The following is an 18,963-nucleotide window of genomic DNA, read 5'->3' as shown; positions in this document are numbered from 1 at the left end:
CAAAGTAGTCTAAATCTCCTATTATCAATCTCTCAAGATCCTGTGGAAAAATGGATGCAACTCTGGGCAAAAATAAATGGTGTGACATTGAAGAAGCTTGTGGAAACAAAGCCACAGCAAAGCTAAAGGTGTGCGTGGCCTTTTATATATGCGGTACTGTACAAATGTTTCAGTACAAACTGACAACCATAAGCTCATGTAAAATAACTGTTTCTGTGATAAAAGACTTTGTTACAACTGCGCACATAATATTGCCAAAACACTGAACTCCTGAACAGACAGAAAGAGAGTATCCGTAGCAAACTGGGTGGAAAAGAATGGCCATTTCAGCAGAGGGCCCACGCTGATGTGGACCCTGCGAAACAGATGCAGTCTACGGCCCCCTTCCCTCACCCTTCTGCTAATTAGGAAATCCTGGACCTCTGGGCTGTCATCTACTCTGCGTACAGAGGGAGTGCGTGAACTGGAGGCATGAGAAGAGGGGGAGAAATTGCATCCAGAGCAGATAAACACACATACACACACACACTCACATACTCAAATATATTTACACACACACATACATACAACACACACTGCAGTCAGCTCGGCGGGATAAAAGACAGGGAGAAGTTGCGGTGTAATAGATTTTTAGCTGCTTGGCCACCCTTCCCACACGGTGCAGCTCCAGTGCTTGCGTTTTCTCTTTTAATGGTGGTGGGGAGCAAAAAAAAAAGGAGAAGAAGAAAAGGAAGAAGTCAGCAAAAACAAAATGCCGCCATTAAATCATCTGCCTGGATCCTGTGTCAGGGCTGTAATAGGAAAGGAGCCCATCATAGAAAAGGTTACTGCTATTTCAGAATACCCCCATCCTCCCCCCAACACAGACACCCACGCGCGGACGCACACACTGTCTTCACCAGAAACATGGCAGGACCGGCCGTGTATGCTTTGTGTACACTCACAGCAGACCCCCAGTCTGAGAACGTGGGATTGGGGTATTTAGGTCTTGGCATCGGCGTGCAGATTGGATCTGTCTGGGCTGCAGAACGCTCGGTCTTGGTGGGTCTTGGTGGGTCTTCTCTCTCTCCTCGCCGGAGTTCGAGCGGCTTGTTGCTGCTGCTGTTGTTATATAAGCACAAATGCTATTCGGCTGCTGCCAGCCACACTAGGCTTTTTGTTATGCGGTTAACCAGATTTCCCCATGAAAGCCTCTCCTCGCTCGCTCACTCATTCTCTCTCTCTCTCTGGAGTTGTAAGCTTGGCACTGAGAAGCAGGCAAGGATGAAGGGAAGGGGAGGACACATACAGGAACAGGGAGACATGATTGTCTGTGTCTGTGTGAAAAAAGAAAAAAAATGCAATAAAAAGAGAGAGAATAGGACAGAAAGACACAGAGAGAGAAGAAAGAGCAGGAAAGACAAACACAGGGCAAAATAAGGGAACAAGACTAAAGAACAATTACTAAAAGGAGCAGAGAAAGATAAAAAAAGAATTAAAAAACAAATCACTACAAGAAGAAAAAAATGACAATGTACATAGTACAATGAAAAAAATGGCAATAAAAAATGAGTGGGAAAAGGGATAAAAGAAAAAGAGGAGAGAAGGGATAAAGATAGAAAAAAAATTGAGGAGGAGTAAGAGGGAGGATAGAGAAAGTGAGAGAGAGAAGAAGGTAAGAAAAGAAGGGAGAGTACAAGAGAAAAGAAGATTGAGAAAGATAGGAGAGATTGAGAGAAAAAAAGAAAAGAGTGAAAGTGAAAAAGGGAGAGGGAAGGTGAAGAAAGAAAGAGAAAAGAAAAGAGGGGAAATAAGAGAAAAAGGGAAGAAAAGGGATAGAAAATCGAAGATAGAAATATAGAGAGTGTAAGAGAGGGCAATCATGAGAGAAAGAAAGCAAGACCAGAGAAGGTGAAGCAATAAAGAAGGAATAAAGAAAGGGATAGAGAACAGTAAGAGGGAGAATAAAGGAGAAAGAAAGGATGAGTGATAAGGGAGGGAGAGAAAGAAGGGAGAAAAAGAAGACTAGTACAGAAGAGAAAAGAAAGACAGAGGGGAGAGATTGAGGAAAAAAAAAGGAAAAGTGTTAGAAATAAGGAAGTGAATTAGAGAGGGAGAGGGAAAAATGAGAGTGAAAGAGAAGGAAGAGAGAAAAGAGAAGGGAAAGATAAGAGAAAAATGGAGAAAGGGGATAAAAATAAGGAAAAAAAGGGAAAAATAGAAGAGAGAGTAAGAGACAGAGCGGTTATGAGAGAAGAAAAGCAAGACAAGAGAAGGTGAGGGAATAAAAAAGTTCTAATGGGGAGGGAGAGAGAGAGTAAGAGAGGAGAGAAAGTAAGGTTGAGAAGAAGAGAAAGGGAAACAAAGAAAGGGAGATATAACAAAAAAGGCAAAAAACTGAAAATGAAGAAGAAAAAAGATTGCTCAGACAAAGAATTGAGAGACCAGAAGAGAGGAGTAAGAGGAAGAGAAGAGATAGAGAGAGGAAAAAAAGTGAAGGGAGTTAAATAAGGGAGAGTGCAAGAGAAATAAATTGTATTGAGACAGAAAGAAAAGGGAGAGAAAGAGGGGGGAGACTGAGAGAAAGAAGGAAAAGAGTGAAAAGTGATTTATAGAGGGAGAGGGAAAAGTGAAAGTGAAGGAGTAGAAAGAGAAAAAAGAATGCAGGAAGATAAGAGAAAAGATAAAGACAGAGTGAGAGAATGAGAAGCATCAACAGAGAGAAAAACTACAGCATCAGAAAAAGGAGAAATAAAGAGAAGAAGGAGAAAACTGAGCAGGAAAGAGAGAGGAAAAAGGAACAAAGTGTGAGTGAGAGAGGCATAAATGAAGAGAGAAGGAGCAATAGAGAAAAAGAATGAGAAAGAAAGGAGAAAGAGAAAGGAGAGAAAGAAGAGTGTGTGTGAGAGACTGAACAGGTAAAATAAACTGATCAATCTGTGTGTGTGTCTCCACCTCTCTCATTTACTTTTTCTGTTTCTCTCATTTACTTCGTACCTTTCGAGTCCAAGCTAGCAGTGCAGGGCCTGCTGGACACCCACACACACACACCAGCCCTGAAATAAATCAGCCACGACAAGGGGGCGTTGGACACAAACACACACACATACACAGACAGACACACACACACTACTACTACAAGCAAACACTCTGTGCTATTAATTAGCTCAACTGAGACTCATTTATCACAGCAGCAATAAGGTGAAAAAGTCAAGAGTTTATTAAAGCTTGCACAATGCAGAGGCCACAGCTCTGAGACCACACACATTCACACACACACACTCGCACACACACACACACACATACATATGTGTGTTTACACACGGAAACAGTACGTTTACTCACACACTGCACATGCACTCACTCACAAACAAATGCAACCTACTACTTCAGTATTTCAGTCCATCTAAGACTTGAACACATGTTCAAACTGGAGACAAAGGCATTTACAGAAATAAATACGCAAATAAATTACAGTTTTTATAAAAAAAAAATGGAGTGCAAATGGATCTTTCTTCAGATAAAAAAAATAAATAATAAAAAATAAAATAAATGAACCCTAAGTGGCGTTATGGTCCATGATTAGGCACATGAAATACAGTGGCAGCTGCTGCATACCCTGCTCGACAAACATCACCAGACTAATGGACTAATATCCGCACCCTCGCTGCATACGCGATAAGCAGAAGCTGCGTGTGCACATTCCAGTGCACCCCACTAAACACTACTACGCTCACGCTTAAGGAGCATGCATGTCTGTGGCTGGCCGATACAGATACAGGGGTGGCACGGGTGGGCTGGGGGCCTTTAGCTGAGGATGAAGATGCTGAATATGCTGGAGGTGCTGAAGGTTAAAGGGCATTAAAATCCCTAGCTAGGAAACGCTATGTACAGCTCTAGAAAAAAAAAAACTAAGAGACCACTTTTGAAAACGAAAAATTGAAGATGAAGATGGATGATCACAAGCCATCAAACCAAGCTGAACCAACTGCTTGAAATTTTTGCACCAGCAGTGGCATAAAGTTATGCAAAAGCAGTGTGTAAAACTGGTGGAGGAGAACATGCCAAGACATATCAAAACTGTGATTAAAAACCAGGGTTATTCCACCAAATATTAATTTCTGAACTCTTACAACTTTATGAATATGAACTTGTTTTATTTGCATTATTTGAGATCTGAAAGCTCTGAATCTTTTTTTGTTATTTCAGCCATTTCTCATTTTCTGCAAATAAATGCTCTAAATGACAATATTTTTATTTTAAATTTGAGAGAAATGTTGTCTGTAGTTTATAGAATAAAACGACAATGTTCATTTAACTCAAACATATACCTATAAATAGCTAAATCAGAGAAACTGATTCAGAAACTGAAGTGGTCTCTTAATTTTTATTTTTTTTTTTCTGAGAGAGGGTGTGGGTGAGGCTGATTTCCCACAAGCGTGCACAAAGTCAGCCCCAGGACCCGCCCCCCAATGGCAAACATTTCAGGGCACCATATGACACCTGTCAGCCATTCTGATAGGACACAAAGCAGCTAAGCTGTCAAAGGCGCAAAGCACCAGGGGGTGGGTGGACTGTTTTGAGGGCATGTCAGAAATCTGCTTCAGTAAGACACGGAATGGGATGAGTGTTCAAATGGCACAAGAATAAAATAAATAAACAGGTATAGAAGTTTTTTTTTTTTTTAACTGCACTGCTTTCTACACAGTTTCACCCTTTCTAACTATTGGTCATAGATATGAGACTACTATTGTTAATTGTCGCTGTCGTCAAAAAAACGTTGTATCTCTTAACTAGCAATTTTACAGGAAGGAAAAATCCTTCATTTTCATTGAAAGTCAAAGGAAAGGAAAAATCAATTTGTTTTGGCCCAATCAATCAGAAATTTTGGACGAGATCTGCAAAAAATAGAGATACAAGGTTCTTTGCTTGACATCGACTATTTTTTTTCCCCTTATCATAGAGTTACAGTGGATGCACCAACACAAGCAAACACACTACACTGAGGAACTATTGATCCAGGGTGGTTGGGGGTTTTGATCTCTACCTACATTCTACTACAACTAATTTCACACTGCACAAGCAGAGGACAGCAGGGTCCAGTTCTAAAGCATTCGTAATGCGCTTTCACAGAGGACACACTCAGCATTCAGGCCAAAAAACTAATAAATAATCACTCTGACCGCTCAATAAAACTGATTGGGTCTCGTGATTAGCAGTTAGCCGGAACTGCATGGAGTCGAGTGGCATCATAGGCTACAGGGCAATGCAGGGCCCATCTGAAAGAGACAGGGAGAGGGGTGTGTGGGTGAGGAGTGAAGGAGGCAGAATCCTGACCCTTGGGTCAAGCGACCAAGCAGGACAAAGCAGGACGAAGCAGGACAACGGCAGGAGTGACGGCTTTGGGAGAAAAACGTTCGAATAGTCCCAGGTTTAAGACAGTCAGTCAGTCCAATTTAAAGAGTCCAACTTAAAGCCGTCCCTCCGTCCACAACGGCTACCCTAAGTGTCCTCGAGATCAAATCCGCTTACAGTCCGCTTCAAATAGTGTCCACAGTCCTTTCGATTCGAACGCAAGCGTTTAAATCCAAGAGCGCAACTTTTGGAGGAAGGGAGAAAATGTTTACGTTCGTTCGCTACGTTCGTAATCCAGATCGGTCTGCGTCGCATTTCGCAGTGGACCAAAAGCGTAAAGAAAGCAAGTCCATGGCGCCGTCCGGTTTGAGCAGGAGACGGTCGAAGGTGACGGTCAGAGGTGGCCATCTGCGACTCCTGCCCGACCCCAACGACGCCTCTTGGAACGATTTAATCTGCCTCTCTCTCTCTCTCCCTTCTCTCTGTCCCTCTCTCATCTGTGGCGTTTTTAGGGGAGGGGTGGGTAGGTGGGTGGGTGGGATAGGTGGGTGCCCGGCTCTCACAACCTGTTTAACGCAAAGATAGAGCAGTCAGTCAGGGCAGCACACCTCACGCCACAGCTGAGGCTCAAACACAGCTCAGCTCAGCTCAGCTCCCTCCAGTCTGCTGAGATCAACACATCAGCAGCCTGTTGACAGCAGAGTAGAAAAAAAGGTATAATATATATATATATATAAAAAAATAAATAAAAAAAATCACTTCATGCCCTCCACAGTTATTCGCAATTATTCCCAATTAATCGCAAACATTGTACAAATCGTCAGGTCTCAGGTGAGTAAAGAGACCTACAGCAACCTTACACATGAAGGATCTACATGAAAGGAAGAGAAAAGATAAGATAATTCAATAGGACTCAATGGAATTCCATTCAGTCTTTGGGGGAGGAGCTAAAAAAAGCTAAAAGAAGACTGGAGCTCATCCAGCTCATTACAGGTAAACAGAATGAAATGAGCAAATACGTGCAGCAGCTCAATAGAGCAGGCCTACGGAAGCTGCCCTCTGCCCCCCTCTGCAGATGTGGGGCAGCATTCACATAATGAAGACTGAACTTTAATCATGGGCAGAATATGACCCTAGTGTCTCTCCCTCTCTCTCTCTCTTTTCTTTTCAGATTCTCTCTCTTCCTAAACACACACACACACACACACACACACACAACCAAACAAACCCCACTGGAGCTCTACACGCATGCTCACCCACCTAACTAGGTTCTCATTGTCGCCGGGGCCTTTGCAGGTGGTGCATTCCGTCCTGGTGTCATCAGCTTTGGGCTTTTTCTGCAGTGCAGACTGCCGCTGTCTCCGCTCCCGCGGCGCTGGTTCCTATGGAAACACAAGCCATTAGAGCTGACTGTGTGCGAATCTGTGCGGTTGGAAAAAGCTGAAGCTGCTGTGCAAACATTCCCTCACCTTTCTCTTTGCAATATTAGAGACAGATGAGAGAGACAGATAGCATTAACAAAGGGCAGAGAATGGAGAAGTGCGAGAGCTCACCTCTATCTTCTCCTCCTCGCAGATAGACACTCTCTTCCTCTTCTGGCCTCGGGTTCTCTGTTACGAGAAAATAAGAGAAAATGTTCAGAGGAAAGCAGAAAAGGACTGGTGGCAAGTTAAACAACAGCTTGACCAACCTTTCCCTTATAATTCATTTACTTTGGTATGTATGACCTTTTATTTTATTATTATTATTATTATTTTTTTTTTTTTTACCAAGATTCTGATATTTTCCAATGTCTTTGTATTTTGGGATTTGTTTAATTTATATATTATTTAGTTACAAGACCCAGACCCAATTCTGAAAAATGCTAAATTTTAAATGTAATCAGTAAAATTAGGAGCGCATTCATGATTTTTTTTTCTTAATATGATAAAGATGACATGACTTTAAAGATTAAAAGATTTTCTAGAAATGGTGTTAGAACTACTTATTTATAGCTTAATACATTTCATTAAAGTATTTTATTTTTTTATTTTTTTGGTGGGAACAGACCTGTAGAAGCAAAAATACACTTGTAGAAGGAGCTAGTCACACATTCACACACAATAAGCGTTTGCTCCATTGCTACAGGAGACAGTAAAGCTGTACAACAGGATAGCAATGGTCCAACATGCTATGTGAATACAATTTACTAATATACAATATTTATATAAATACATTTTGAGATGACCATGATGTCTAGAAGAGTGAAAGCCTACAAGACAATGCTCCAAGTTACTTAAACCTCGATTATCCCTTTCAGACAGCTTCCTCTTGCATCCACAGTTAATCCTGTTGGATGTGGTTCGTCCTTCTTGGTGATATGCTGACATTACCTTGGATACCGTGGCTCTTGATATATCACAAAGACTTGCTGTCTTGGTCACAGATGCGCCAGCAAGACGTGCACCAACAATTTGTCCTCTTTTGAACTCTGGTATGTCACCTGTAATGTTGTGTGCATTGCAATATTTTGAGCAAAAATGTGCTCTTAACCTTACTGTGCTAATTGAAGCTTCACACTCTGCTCTTACTGGTGCAATGTGCAAATAATGAAGATTGGCCTCCAGGCTGCTCCAATTTAGCCATAAAACCTCCCTGTAGCAGTGTTATTGAAAATCCCATTTTTTGGGCCAAATGGAATATTTGTGGGTTACTGATGAATAGTTTGAGAGCCATTGCCTTATTTATTATTTTTTTATTTTAACAATTTCCAATTCCCAAATTAGTCTAAATTACAAAAGTCATCACCCCCCCGCATAATGCTACCAGTGCTGGGCAAGCAAAGCACATGCTCTGAACGAGGCATATAGTTCAGCATCTGCTGCTAACACTGCACAGCTGAATACACTTGAAGGGGAACTTTAACCAGTAATTATGTTACTTTAGTTAACACAAGCCCGTGTTGGCTAGCACCATGTAGAATAATGAGGGGGTGGAATCCTACCCAGCCTCCACCTAAAGCCAGGCCAATGATGCTGTATTGTACTTCCAGTCACAGATGGCTGGGGACTGAATTCACAAGCTCCTGATGATGGGTCAGCACTTAGACAGCTGTGCCACTTGGGAATCACTACAGAAGCTTTTAATGTTTTGGGGAAACCTACAAGACATAGGTATCATTTAGATCTTACATTATGTTCATTTCCGGAGGTGGTCCGAGACGGATTTGAGCCATGTTAAAGTACAGCAAACATCCTTACAGTCCCAAATTAACCTTCAGTAACACTTTTCCTATGAGGAGATCTCTCGGGCTTTGAGTAAAGCCTGTCCCTGGCTGTAATTACTTAAGTAAACATATTCATTTGGAGAAGTCATTTGTGTTTTTGTTGTTTAATTAACCTTAGTCCCCGACGGAAATAGTCCTGGTCAGTTTATCCACTTAGCTTGCTGACAAGGGGGACTGGACATGCATTTATTTATTTATTTTTAAATAAATTTATATATATATATATATATATATATATATATATATATATAAAAAAAAATAAAAAAAGAATTCCAATATTTCTCCCCAATTTACACGGCCAATTACCCAACCCACTTATTAGTACTCCCCCTATCACCAGTGATGCCTCCTCTGACACATGTGGAGTCTAAATGTGGAAATGGGACTTGAAAAGTGGCATTGGGCAGGGTTGGAGGGTACATCTCATACAGACTGTGACGTACTGCAAAAAAAAAAAAAAAAAAAAAAAAAAAAAAAAAAAAAAAAAAAATTATATATATATATATATATATATATATATATATATATATATATATATATATATATATATATATATACTGGCTGAAGCTCTGTGGACAAGAGCTGACAGTTTTCACAACCTCCAATATAAAGGATGCAGAAAAGCATGTGGGTGGTAACAACATTTTAAAAGAAGTATTCATTTTGCACAACACTGTGCTTGGGAAGTAGAGATGGCATTCATTTTAAAATAAATATTTTTTATGGAATTACTGGGGTTTTTTTTTTCGCACTAAAGGGGCACTTAAAACCCTTACATGTTTTTAAAAATCGTCAGTGAGTCTTATCTGGTGCGCCTTGTGTATAAATTTTAGCAGTTCGGTTGTAAGTAGCAGTAAAGCCACTCTGCTGAAGTGCAGCGTTTTACAGGAGTTTCAGTAAAGTTTCCCCAGCACAGAGGCTGGAGCAGTATTAGCATTAGCCACTAATAGCAGTGAGTGAGTATATCAAACTGTAGCCTGAATTTACCGTGTTAAAACAAGCTACGTGAGACAAACCGCTAGCTAACAGCGCCGAGCATTTACTAGCAATAAGCGCTGCAAATAGAGGCTAGCGCTGTTGCTAACCACACTAAAATACTGGAAATCTAAGCTTACTGTAAGTAAATAGAAGTGTCTTAATCACCGAAATAAAAAAAAAGAAATAGTTTTCAGGAGAAAAATCTGTGTAGGTTAACAGCCAGCTATCATTTGACTTAAAGTTAAGAAATAAAGTTTTGTTTACTTAGGCAACCCCAGCAGGAAACATGGTAATGCCCTTGTTCCTTAATATAGTTGCTTAAAATTCTGCTTATAATCCGGTGCGCCTCATGTATGAAATTAGACCACAAACAATAGACATTCACTGATTGTGAGCCCTATAATACAATGAATAAACAACTAAATACTTATTTCATTTTACTACTATTTTTTGTTCACTATTCTCGTTTATCATTATTTTTTTTTTTTCTAATTCATAGCACACAGAAGATTTGGAAAGCACATTTTACACAAACAATTCACTCTCTTACTGCCTGTTGTGGAAATAAGGTCGACGTTTATTTGTGCACTACTTCCCACCAAGTGTTCAGGACTCAGAGAAATGAATAAATAAGCATAAATAAATAAATAAATGCTCAGCACTGCGCTCCAGGGCCGAGCTCGTGTTAAGAGCGGATAGAGATGGCGGCCAATTGCAAGCGGTGCAGATGTCAAACAGTGGTGTTCCTCTCTAATCCACATCTCTTGTTGAGTCCAGCTCACCCTGTGTCAAATTAAGAGGGAATCAATCCCTTTGTCTGAGGGCCAGTAAACAGGCCAACGCTGCCGTCCAGCCAGACAACAGGCCGCTCGGCATCTGGGTCACCCCGCCTCGCTAAACTGGATCACTGTGATTTCATTGTGACCAAAAGCACAAACTGAGGAGATCCAGGTTCAAGCTCATAGCTTCACCTGCCTCACTCACGCCTTTTACAGGCCTTCGCCTCTCCTCTTCTCCTCTCTTCTCCACCATTTCAGGTGCTTCCATCTCCTGTCACCACTGGTCACCTCATGCTGTTCATCTACATAACAGCTAATATGAAATAAGAAAAGAAAAGAAAAAAAAAATCAAGCAGTTTCCCAAATCAAATCAAACATCTCCATCTTAATGGGAACGGGCGTGTGACGGCGCCGAGCTGGGCCTTTTTAAAAGGGGAAGAAAAATCGACAACATATTTAAACAGATTGTGAAAACAATTCCATCTGTCGCCTTTGGCTTGCCACCACACGGCAGATGGAACACTTATCATTATAAATGCTAACTGCTTCCACGCTGCCAGTTGGCTCTTAAACCCCTCTGCCACTTCTCCCTTGATGGCAGCACCAAACAAAGGCACTCGTTTATTTCATTATTCCTCCATTACGGCAGACTCGATTAAGGTAATCTATTAAAGGCCAGGCAAAGATCAGCGGAGAGCCGCAGCAGAGAGCTCCACTCCCACCCTTAAAAGCAACAGTCGAGGTGGTGCAGCCAGGTAGGGGGTTGGCTGACGCAAACGAAATCGCAGCCCCGCTCGCCGGAGGAAATTAAGTGGAAGGCATTCGAGACGACTTGGCTAAAATCAATCTTTTAATTAAGTACATCACTGCATCTTTAACAAGCCCTGAATCAATTCTCACAGGACTAGAAAAATTAGCCGAGCATACAGAAGCCCGGCGGAGAGCGCTGCTATGTGCTGCTACCTCCCCAAAGACTAATAGCATATGTTCCTCCAAGATGATGTGAAATAATAATTATAGCGGGGTGCTGGTCATCCTCTACACCCTGTAATTATAGAAAATAAATCATCCTCCATATATGTATATAGAATAGAACTCTCTTAAGTAGATAAACATGATCCTACTGGACCATGCCTAATGCCAGGAGTTGGGGAGCAGGTGGGCCGATGATCAGCCTAAATATTGATACAGCTAAAGGCCGTGTTATACTTTTGCATGTGTTTATGCAGGTGCCAAACAGGAGTGCACATATGGAGCATGAACTTTTGCAATGCTACACACTAGGGCTGCAACGATGAATAGGTGTAACAGACAATGTAGACTATCAAAAATTGTCGACGCATTGTTACTATGTGATGTAGCGAGAGAGAGAGAGTGTACACAAGAGAAAAAAAGAGCAAGAGAGAAAGACACACATAGTGAGAGAGTGTCAAATCCTGAGCATCCTGATTCGCCTCTCCTCATGCTAAGTTGACCAATGAGGTTTCAGTGTGGCTAAGTGTACTTTGTACTCTGTCCACTCAATTACAAGTATTTCATGTAGAGGTGTCCCTTAATAATCTTGATTTTGGCTTTGTTGAAGTCACTAGTGCATTCTTTCTTGTACCAAAAACTACAAAAATATTTGTCAAGAAATAATGAGGCAACATACCACACTTTGCCAAAGATGGCTGGTAAAGCATGGAAAATTAGTTCATGTATTAAAAAAAAATAAAAAAAATAAAATAAAATACAGTACAGAATTCCTAACAGATAATTTATGTTAAACCCTTGGAAGGGAAGTTAGAAATCTACAATTATGACACCTAAATTACAGTTTCCTTAAGGTGGTGGTATACATGGAGCAAAATTCCAAATGTGTCACTATCCAAACACGTATGAACCTGACAGACAGACAGAAATAAATAAATAAATAAATAAATATTCACTGCCAACCAATGAAGTCATAAAGCTCCTGTTTTTTTTTCTATCCAAAAGAAATGGCATTTTTACTAAAATTACGACACAAAACACCTGCGCCCCAACCCTTAAAATACCATTAAGAGGAAGATAGCTTTCCCAACCAAAGAAATGCCATTATGAAATATCACTGTGACATTTCTGCCTTCATTTGATCAGGCCTTTAAGAAGGCAGGCTTTGAGTGAGCGGGGCACAGGGCACAACACTCTGTAAAATATCCTCCACGTGCCGGACGCACTCAGTGCCACCGGCTCCAGAGTAGCTGACCGGCGGGGGGTCGATTAGCTGCCTGTGATAAATGGGAAAGTGGCTGTACGAGGGCTCTCGCTGCTGCGGCGTCCTGTTAGAGGCATTAAAAATGCAAAGCAGGGCTCCTTTCAGCGCCTGCCACACTGTGGCATGCATCTGAAGATAAATGCGGCATTAAAGCACCTAACAGAGAGAGAGAGAGGGAAAGAGTGAGAGAGAGAGAGAGAGAGAGAGAGAGTAGATTGAAGATATACATCAAAAGAAAATGAGTGTTGGGCAGAAAGTGTAAGCGTGTGTAAAAGGAGTGAATAAAACTGCAATGGAGAGAAGAGGAAGAGGGATGAAATACAAATGTGGGCAGAAAAAGCAAGAGAGCTAAACAGAAAGGGAGGAAAAAGAGAGAACAGTGGTGAAAAACAAAGTGAGAACTACAAAGTAAGAATTCCAGAATGAAATAACAAAAATGAGCAAATGATGAGTAAAAATTAAAATTAACAAACAAGACAGCAAAATGAAAAAGCGAGACAAAAAGAAGATGAAGAAGAAGAGTGAGACAAGACAGACATGAAGGGACAAGACAGACAAAAGAAAGTGAAGGCAAGATAGAAAGAGTGAAATAAGTGTGTAAAATGAGACTAAGACCTATACAAACAGAACAGAAAAAGCAAAGAACAATGTGAGTGAGACAGATTAAGAGAGAAAAACAGAAACAGTGAGAGAATTAACAGTTGGAAAAAAAAGAAAGAAAGCTTGAGAGAACAAGAGACTGAAAGTGAGCAAAAGATCAAGCAATGGCAAACAGAGAGAAAATAGCACAAAAAAGTTACAAAAAAGAAAGCAAAAAAGACAGACAAAGAAAGAAAGTGAGAGAGAAAAAGAGAGAACATCTGAAACATCTGAGAGTGAGAAAGTCCAGGAAAAAAAAGAGTGCAAAGTAAGAGCCCCCTAAAAAAAAAAAAAGAGCAAAGCAGAAATAGAAATGAAGGAAAGAGACAGAGAAAGAAGAAAAAGGAGGAACACACAAAGAAAGACAAAGAAAAAGTGCAAGCTTGAGAGGGAAAAATGAAGAAAGGATTACCAAGAGAAATAGACAGCAATAAAAAGAGGGAGGGACAAAAATTAGAATAAGGACTGACTGACAGGAAAAATAAAAAAAAATGAGAAAATGACAAAAGCTCAAGTAGTGCAAGCAAGACAGAAGAAAGAATGCAGACATAAAAGAGAGAGTGCCAAACTGAATGACTGAATGCACAAAAAGAAAGAAAACGATTAGAAATTAGAGTAAGAGCAAATTTAAAATATTAAGTAAGAGACAAAACATGAATAAGAATAAAAAAATGTAATACTGGTAGAGAGAGAGAGAAAAAGAGAGAGAAAATCAAGTGAAAGAGTGCAGGACTGAGTCAGAAGTCCTCAGTTCACCTCTGGCTAGATGTCTCTCAGACACAGAACAGCACAGTGTATCTACCAGACACCTGCATTCACTAATCAGCAGCAGAAAAAAATATAGACTTCTGTATATTAATCTGGTCTTATTCTGCGTGTTTTCAGACTAAAATGAGCAGCATATTCTACAGTCATCAGTGAGGGCACGAGGCACAGATAGCCTGCACATCCCTGCTCTCTTCTCCTGCTGGAAAAAAAGGATGCTGCATTATTGACAGAGCTTAAAAAACAAAACGGATGAAAAAGACAAAACACAGAAGGCCCGAAGAGCTCATCTTTCCAGCGATAGGGATCTTTTGTCTTCCTTGAGGGAGCAGGGCTGCCGGAGTGCTATCTCAGGATCAGAGTGTGGTGGACAGTGATAAGTGAAAGCCATGGAGAGCTTGACAGACGAGCCCTATCTGCTGCCTGAGAATGGCTCGGAGAACACACACACAGACAGACACAGACACACACACACACACACGCGCGCACACATACACATACACATACACACACACACACACACACACACACACACACACAGACACACGCACACATGGCAAGCAGGCCTGCAATAGTTGGTGCACCACCCTTCAAATTTCTGTTAAAACTCAGGTGTTATTAATTGTGTACTGAAATAAAAAATCCCTTATATTAGAAATAGTATCAACATTTAGGGAACAAAAATTTGCATTATGAAGTGTTACCCTCAGGGAACAGCTTGTGAATGTATAAGTTGTGAGGTGTTATCTTGAGTGAGTGAGGATAAACACTGGCCAGCATGTCATGGCAAGGTGATGTGAATTATCTGAATTGGAGGAAGGATTAAAACTTTTTTTTAAAGATGTGCAGCCATTACTCAAATACAAATATGGCATTACCACTCACTAATGATTAACCAATATATCGGCCGGCCGATTAATCAGGCCGATTTTTGACATTTTTTAGATAATCGGCATCGAACAATCTAGGAGTACAAAAGGGCAATATTCACAGAAAGCACACAGGCAATGCTGTATCCAGCTCGGTTATACTGGCTGTTAGAGCGCCCCCTGTGTCCATTTTGTGCTGAATTCAGCAACCCCAGCCAGGAAAAGCACCCCCTCTCGGGAGCATGTTTCTAAATAAAGTTATTAAGAAGACGATGCATATGCGCTGCTGAGGGGTGGGTTGTGCTTTTCATGGTGGTGGTGCAGATTTCGACACTACTATGGTGCCGAATTCGGCACCCCACCAGGAAAAGCACCCCCTCTCAGGAGTAACTGCAGGTGACATGATTATTTTCCATTATTTCTTATGAGTCAGTGCAGCTTAGAACATTATCTTGGGTATTTCCATTTTCTAAGTAAAGTTAAAGCCAAGAAGACGTGCATGCGCACTCCCGAGAGGGGGTGCTTTCACTGACAGGGGTGCAGAATTTGGCACAACACATGCATGATTAACATGTGTTAACATGAATAACTATCCAACAGTTTAGGAAAACAAATTTTATTGGCTTTTAGATTCTGCATTACTGCGTTTCTCTTCACATCTTTCTCTATGTTTTAAACATTTCAGATGGCTGAACAGAAATCTAACTTCTGCGTGCTACTGTCTCAAGTAGCAAGTTCAGTGGTTTTGTGTAGTATTATTAGTATTATTATTATTATTGTATTTTATTAGTTAAAAAAAAAAAATATATCGGCTTTACACATCGACTAGTGCTGTCAAAATATTGCCATCGGCCATCTAAAACACAAGAATGTCCATATAAACAGACAAACAACTCTACATTCAATGCAATATGGCCCCAAACACATCCTGCAGCTGGCAAAAGTCATGGGACATGATATTAGTTTCAAGATGACAAACCTGTCAGTGTATACAGACACAGACACAGACAGACACAGACAGACAGGCAACCATAATCACCACATAGTGGCTAGTGGGGATAAAGTTATTGCACACAGCCACTTGATCTGTCAATAGAAAGTTAAATATTAGGCTTAAATAAAAAAAAGGCAGGGGTTTTGGGAAGGTCTGTCAAAATGTCTTTGCGTAAAGCAATACATTTTTACCTATTTATAATACAAATGCAATAAAAGTACCTTTCCTAAACTCTTTTTAAACAAAGTCAACATAACGGGTCATTCACTAAAATAATGGGCTTTCCTAGCTAGTAAAGCACAACTGGGCAGCACAAATGACTGAGGTCTAGCCCATATATTGCACAGTAATTTGGGCCTAGCTTTGAATAGGAAAGCACTCCTCTTTCAGCAGCACACTCACTCACTCACTCACTCTTCAGATTACTACTGCTGAACAGGTGCCACACTTTCAGGGTGCTTTCAATCAAGCTTCTTAAACAATGAAGGGCTTAGCGTTTTATCTTTACGACTTGCTTTATGAAAGCTTTCAGAGAGGAATTTGCAGGAATGCACTCTCTCAATCCACACGCAGTCGTGACCTTGAGAGGGTTAGAGTAATCTGACTGGAGTGCGGGTCAATTATCTCAGAAGCAAGGGGCAAGTAAGCAATTAGAAATCAATTAACAGCATGTTTCTCCTCAGGCGATGCACCGAGTATCGCTAGGTGTAAATGAATTAAGAAGAAAAGCTCAAAGGTGCACTCTGGAGCAGCGACACAGCTGATGAAAATATATATTCTCTTCCGCAACTTGTTCCGAGGTTCAAGCTGAGAGTAAAAAACACTTTAAAGTCCATAAAGGCAGGACAGCAGGGTACCTTCAAGTGCTTGTTATTTGTGATTTAGAAAAACACACACGCCTCATATAACCAGTGTCTAGAACCGAAGCTCATACACACCGTTCCTCTTACTTGAGGCTTTTTAGGCTCTGGCGACATCTCCTGAGGGATGAATTTGATTGGCCCCTTGATCTGCCTTCTGGACCTCTTGGTGCCATCTGGAAGTGTCTCCATGGCGATGTCCGCCTCGTCGCTGCTGGCCTGGTCGCACTCGGAGCATTGCCTGAAAAGGGCAGCGGACAGAGAACCAGGAGTCACTCGCTTCTGTTCAGTGTTATTGATTTTACAAGCTTAAAAAAAAAAAAGTCAGGATGACGAGAAGGCTTTTAAGGTCTGTGTCATTTCATGTCCTTTCATCAAAGACAAATCTGAAGAAAAAAAAAAAAAAAAAAAACTGACATCTAGTTAGGTACAACAAAAACAACTACACAAACATACAGCTCTGGAACAAATTAAGAGACCACTTCAGTTTCTGAATCAGTTTTTCTGATGATTTTGCTATTTATAGGTATATGTTTAAGTAAAATGAATTTCTCCCAAATTCCAAATAAAAATATTGTCATTTAAAGCATTTATTTGCAGAAAATGAGAAATGGTCAAAATAATGAAAAAAGGTACAGCGCCTTCAAACCTCAAATAATGTAAAAAAAAAAAAAAAAAAAAAAAAAAAAAAAAAACAAGTTCATATTCATAAAGTTTTAAGAGTTCAGAAATCTTTAATATTTGGTGGAATAACCATGCGTTTTTTTTTTTTATCACAGTTTTCATGCATCTTGACATGTTCTCTTCTCCACCAGTCTTACACACTGCTTTTGGGCAACTTTATGCCACGTCTGGTGCAAAAAATCAAGCAGTTCAGCTTGGTTTGATGGCTTGTGATCATCCATCTTCCTCTTGATTATATTGCAGAGTTTTTTAATTAGATAAAATCAAAGAAACTCATCATTTTTAAGTGGTCTCTTATTTTATTCCAGAGCTGTACGTACAAAAACAGTCAACTGCTTTGAAAATAATCAGATTCTTCTGATCATAAATGACATTGATGTAGAATGCTGTTACAGTAGTTTGTGTAAAAAGACGGACCCTCGAAATAAATGCAGACATATTTGCTTTGGAAGCTTTGAAAATTTCCATAACCATAATAAAGACAAAGTTGACTCACTATTAAACAACTGGAACACCTACATATGCTTTCATAGCATTCTATTTTAAATCCACATGCATAGGCACTACAGCTCTTTTTTTATTGTTATTTTACACTTCATTTTAAAATATCTAGTTGTGATCTCTAGTATGAATGAATGCCATGTGAGCCATGTGTTTTTCTGTGAGAAAAAAAAAAAAAAAAAAGTGCTCTGGTGATCCAGTAAAACGCTGCTTTAGTCTAATGTAGGAATGGGATGGGGGAAATTATAGGATTTCAGCTCTTGCTCATGAATTTTCATATATGCAAAAACATTGCTTCTAATTGGCTAACAGCACTGCGACACCAGGAGAAGGCAAGACGTACAACAGTTAAAAAAGTTTTAAAATAAAGACGTTTTTACACTAATAACAGTCTTTGCAATGTCATGTGTCATATTTACAACATGTGTGGTTCAGCCACTGACCTTACTGAGGAGAAAAATTAAGAGGAATATATATATATACACAGATCCTATATTTGTCCATTTTACTTGCTTAAACTTGCCTAATATATTCCACTCTCTGATAGGTGCCGTGGTAGATAAGAAAATCTGATGTTTCTCTCTTATTTTGTCAGTGGTACTAATGTTATGGCTGATCAGTGTTTATATATAAGAAGAAAGAGAGGGAGAAAGCGAGAGAAAATGTAAAAAACACAGGGAGAGAAACCTGATTCCGAGCATGTGGGTGCCGGTAATTAGACATGACTTAGCCCCCTCATAATTTTATTTTACAAATGCATTCTAATTTACATCTGGCGGTGCAGAACGGCTTCCCGCTTTCTTATTCAAGGATTAAATGAATTACGCGTATCAGCCGCAAAAGCATTGGCCTCATTCACACAAATAAACAAAACACACAAGCCTGCCCAAAACACACACACACTCACACACAGAGACAGAGAGAGAGACACACACACACACGCGATTCATTTACTGACTAACCTTACTCTCACCTTAGCAACAAATCCTTAGAAACCAGCCTCAGCCTAAAGACTAAAACAGCAAAATCATTCTGAAAACCCAGACATGACGAGCCATC

The 18,963-nt window shown here is 40.3% G+C and overlaps 1 protein-coding gene across 5 annotated transcripts in view; it reads right to left on the bottom strand.

The window, feature by feature from the left end:
- Positions 1–18,963, bottom strand: part of phf14 (PHD finger protein 14) — a 133,488-nt gene that overhangs the window by 52,666 nt on the left and 61,859 nt on the right. For 3 of the 5 annotated variants that reach the window (XM_022683139.2, XM_022683143.2, XM_022683142.2), the window contains exons 14-16: positions 16,798–16,960; positions 6,888–6,944; positions 6,595–6,716 (exon numbers count right to left, since the gene is read on the bottom strand). In XM_022683139.2, coding sequence (XP_022538860.2) covers positions 6,595–6,716; positions 6,888–6,944; positions 16,798–16,960 — 342 coding nt within the window. Of the gene's footprint in view, positions 1–3,176; positions 5,901–6,594; positions 6,717–6,887; positions 6,945–16,797; positions 16,961–18,963 lie in introns of those variants that run through there. The other 2 variants (XM_022683144.2, XM_022683141.2) reach the window with 2 other exon arrangements.

The sequence above is a fragment of the Astyanax mexicanus genome, chromosome 3 (genome assembly GCF_023375975.1).
Source record: "Astyanax mexicanus isolate ESR-SI-001 chromosome 3, AstMex3_surface, whole genome shotgun sequence".
NCBI lineage: Eukaryota > Metazoa > Chordata > Actinopteri > Characiformes > Acestrorhamphidae > Astyanax > Astyanax mexicanus.
The sequence above is the reverse complement of the archived record's forward strand: the minus strand, read 5'-3'. Positions and strand labels throughout refer to the sequence as shown.